Here is a 4,125-nt window from a genome sequence, read left to right on the forward strand (position 1 = left end):
AAAAACTTGCAATATCCCATTATTGTAGGAATCATGAATCAGGCCAAGCAAGCGCCATCATTGGAAATCTCTCTCTCTCTCTCTCTCTCTCTCTCTCTCTCTCTTATCCAGGCGGGGAGGTTGAAAAGCGTTAGTGTCCTCTCAACGTTTCATTCATGATAAAGTGAAGAGCTCTTATTGAGTGGCACGACCAAATCCCAACAAAGTAATACTTTCTTTTTTACTAGTTTTCATCTTTGGCTTGCACAGCAAGACAAATCAAAATCCAATGCCCACCACCTTTGCTTATACCCCAAAGCACCTAACCGTCGCATTTAATTCTATTCCGAAACTCTACAAAGAGAAAAAGAGAGAGAAAAGAAAGAGATTAATCGCATTTCTCTTGCCACTCGAAGAAGCTTTTATGCTTCTTTGACAAGAATAATACAATGAGAACCAATGCGGCCTCACTCTCTAACTGACCTTAATCATGCTGTTGCTTCTACACATGTTCTTAAGCTGAGTTCCCCAAGCTTTCATTGTCGACAAGAATCTTAGAAAAATAAATCACCATATATATATAGCTTCCCTGCACATATTCAGCTGCATTCAATCCTGTCGGCCATCTTGTGCTACGAAATGGTGACTTCAGCTCCTGCTAAAATACTCATTGGCATCCCATTAGACCCAGATGTCAGCAAGGAACTCTTGTCATGGGCAATCAGAGTTATAGCTCATCCAAATGACGATATTGTTGCCCTACATGTTCTTGGTTAGTACATTCATACTCACATGATAGTTCAATGCCAATTACTTATGATTTTTCAGTCTGTAAACTCAATGCTGCCTGAACCAAAATATCAATGCATCAGGATTTTTCCTTTTTTTCAGCTGCCAGTCCAAATTAACTATTTTCCTCTCAGGTTGGACTTGCCTGTGTTTCACCTATTGAATTTATAGCATTTGAACTAAATTGAATCAATTTGTTCATGACTAGCATTGTTAAACTTTACACTATGTTGCATGTTTATTCAAATGCAGTTGGTGAGGAGTCCAAGAAGCGTAAATTGATAACTAGAGATCAAGCAAAGCTTCGCCAGGCAAAAGCTCATGTTATATCTGTGCTTGGAGAATTTGCTAGGACTTGCCAGTCTAAGCAGGTAACCAAATTTTAGATTTCTGCAGATAACTAAAACCTGCCAAAACAAATTCTATTGTCTATGTTCTGAAATATCTCTATCTACATCGATCAAATTATATGATGCTCATCAACTTTGTTCAGGTAAACTTGGAGGCCAGAGTAGGATTTAGCTCTAGTGTTAGAAGGGGCCTAATTGAGGATGCAAAATCCATCTCAGCTGACTTTCTTCTTCTTCTTGGTTCCAGAAACCGTTCAAACAAGTGAGAAACCAAACTATCCTTGGATATTTGAAATTCCATTGTAATATGTTCTGTGATGTTTGATTTTTCTTTGGGTTAGAACTTCACACAAAGTTACAAGATATTGTTTCGAGCATGCTCCGGAAGGCTGTACAGTGGTTTCAGTAGGGAAATCTAGGCAGCCACAGCAAAACTCAAGCACAAATTCTACTTCTTCACATTTTGATGGTCAGTTTTGTTCCAATCAACACTTGAATCAAATATAAAACATCCCTTAACTACATTCCTACTCAAGTTTTGCTTCAGCAGAAACTCGTCAATGGAGCTCAAGTTGGTCTAACAGGAGTGATCGCAGTGGCGAGGCTATCTGCCCTGTTCAAAATTCTATTGTCTCCAAAAGGAAGCTGCAAAAGCCTTCACCAAGAACTGTTCTAAAAGCACTTGAAGGGGAATCAAATAGCACAGAAGATGAAACCTCTAGCTTTGGGGACTCAACTATCTCTGGGTCCCCTCCTCGGGCGCCAAAGTTTAAAAGGCAATTCTGCATAATGAAACAGATGTCACCATACAAACTTATCTCATCAGTCTTTAGTTCCCCATTAAGGAAAAGAAAGGCCAGTTTATCCAACAAAGAAAAGGAGGAGCCTTTAATCAAGTGCTTTAGCTACGAGGAGATCTCAAACGCTACAAATAACTTCCATCCAGGTGAAAAATGCTAATACAGCTACTTTTCTGAATGCAGTACTATGAAATTAGACGTTTAGCATTTAAGATTTTTTAAAGCCTTTGAATTGTTTTGGGGTATCAGATAATATAGTTGGTCGAGGTGGGTATTCAGAAGTGTACAGAGGTGATCTTTCTGATGGAAGAGCCGTCGCAGTGAAAAGGTTGGCCAAGGCCAACAAGGATGAAAACAAGGAGAAAGAATTCCTCACGGAATTGGGCATAATTGGACATGTGTACCACCCCAATACGGCAAATTTAGTTGGCTGCTGCATTGAAAATGGACTCTATTTGATTTTCAACTTCTCTGAGAATGGAACTTTGTCATCTGCATTGCATGGTAAGAAAAGCAACTGCCCCTTGGGATAAACTGCCGAATTTGGAAAGAGAGATTCTATAATTTTTTTTTAAAAAAAAATGAATTGTTATGCATTAGTTTTGAAAAATTTGAGTACAGAGTGGTATAGAAGAAATGGATAGTTTTCCAACCATAAAAAAGCCTTGCTATTTGCTTCCTAATTGGCCCTATTTCAATTGGGAGAACCGTCAGGTAAAACAAGTGCGTCACTCGATTGGCCTGTGAGGTACAAGATTGCCATTGGAGTTGCTAGAGGTCTTCACTATCTGCACAAATGTTGCAAACACCGAATAATACACCGTGACATAAAAGCCTCTAATGTGCTTCTCGGACCAGATTCTGAACCACAGGTGATAAAGCAGACAACTTCCGGAAATGTTTTGAAAAAGTACAATACATTATTTCTTTTTCTGATTTTTAACAATGATTTCATCTCTTTCTAGATCTCTGATTTTGGTCTTGCAAAATGGCTTCCTAACAAATGGACTCACCATGCTGTGATCCCAATAGAGGGAACATTTGGGTACCTAGCACCAGAGTATTTCATGCATGGAATTGTGGATGAGAAAACAGATGTTTTTGCATTTGGGATTCTTCTCCTGGAGATCATTACTGGTCGCCGGCCTGTGGATTCATCAAAGCAAAACCTCCTCTTATGGGTACGCACTACGCAGGCTTCCAGGCTTTTGAATTGAATATCCTGCCTAAGGGAAAATTTTTTTACATAACTAATAAATATCATACTTTTTCACTTTATGCTGCCAATCAACTATGGAAATTGAGTAAAGAATAATAGAGAAAGAATAGGTAGAAATTCCTGCAAATAAGCAACTCTGTTTCCATTGTTCTTGCACATTTGAGATAGGACAAAGCGTGAAGGTGTCGGTTTGGTGGCATAGGTTGCTCTATGCCACATTTCAGAACAGTTTTAACATCCAGTTTCTTACAGAAATAATTTTCATTTATAGGCAAAGCCTCTTATGGAATCTGGGAACATCACTGAACTAGCTGATCCAAAACTGAAAGGTAAATATGATGAGGATCAAATGCATAGATCAGTGTTAACAGCTTGCTATTGCGTGAGGCAATCCGCAGTATGGCGTCCATCAATGAGTGAGGTACTTAAAATATGTATTTGGTAGGATACTCCAAGTCATTTCCATAGAGGCAATGCATATTTAATATGATTTAATGATTCCACTTCTCAGGTCTTGGAGCTTCTAGTGACTGGCCATGACTCTGATGTTGCAAAGAGCTGGCGAATGCCAAAGTTTACATCTGATGAGTTGGATGATTACTCAATGGTTTTTGGATATGAGGTTCCAACAGATATTTCCCTGGAGGAATTTTTATGAGTAATTCTTCTTCCACACATCTATTGCAGCTTCAGGTGGTATGAAACAGGGGACGCTGACGGAGAGCACATCATAATTAGAACTTTTCATACTTTTAAATACATGCTAGGAGTCAGAATATATTGTTTATTAAGGCATCCATATTCTGCAATTTTATTTAGATCTTCTCATTAGAGTGTTGTGCTTGGGGTAGAGAAATTTTCATCAAGTACATATAAATGGGATTCTGCAAGAATCTCCACGACTGAGATCGGCCTTTCCCTGAATATATACAAAGCCGTACTAATGTGAAATATCCTGATCAATTCAAGTTTGCCATTTACATTTTAA

General features: G+C 38.6%; 1 protein-coding gene across 4 annotated transcripts; it reads left to right on the forward strand.

The window, feature by feature from the left end:
• On the forward strand, positions 208 to 4,125 carry LOC18589178 (probable receptor-like serine/threonine-protein kinase At5g57670). Of its 4 annotated transcripts, none has more exons than XM_018126507.1 (11): positions 208 to 751; positions 852 to 902; positions 1,021 to 1,139; positions 1,262 to 1,380; positions 1,460 to 1,587; positions 1,666 to 2,064; positions 2,168 to 2,422; positions 2,633 to 2,790; positions 2,884 to 3,099; positions 3,409 to 3,558; positions 3,649 to 4,125. In XM_018126507.1, exons 1-11 carry the CDS (start codon positions 619 to 621, stop codon positions 3,793 to 3,795), a joined length of 1,875 nt encoding a protein of 624 aa, XP_017981996.1. In that variant the 5' UTR covers positions 208 to 618; the 3' UTR covers positions 3,796 to 4,125. The 4 variants fall into 4 exon arrangements, with proteins under 4 accessions (XP_017981996.1, XP_007014101.2, XP_017981998.1 ...); XM_007014039.2 differs by having other exon boundaries at positions 1,669 to 2,064; XM_018126509.1 differs by lacking the exon at positions 852 to 902 and having other exon boundaries at positions 209 to 751.

The sequence above is a fragment of the Theobroma cacao genome, chromosome 9 (assembly GCF_000208745.1).
Source record: "Theobroma cacao cultivar B97-61/B2 chromosome 9, Criollo_cocoa_genome_V2, whole genome shotgun sequence".
Lineage (NCBI taxonomy): Eukaryota > Viridiplantae > Streptophyta > Magnoliopsida > Malvales > Malvaceae > Theobroma > Theobroma cacao.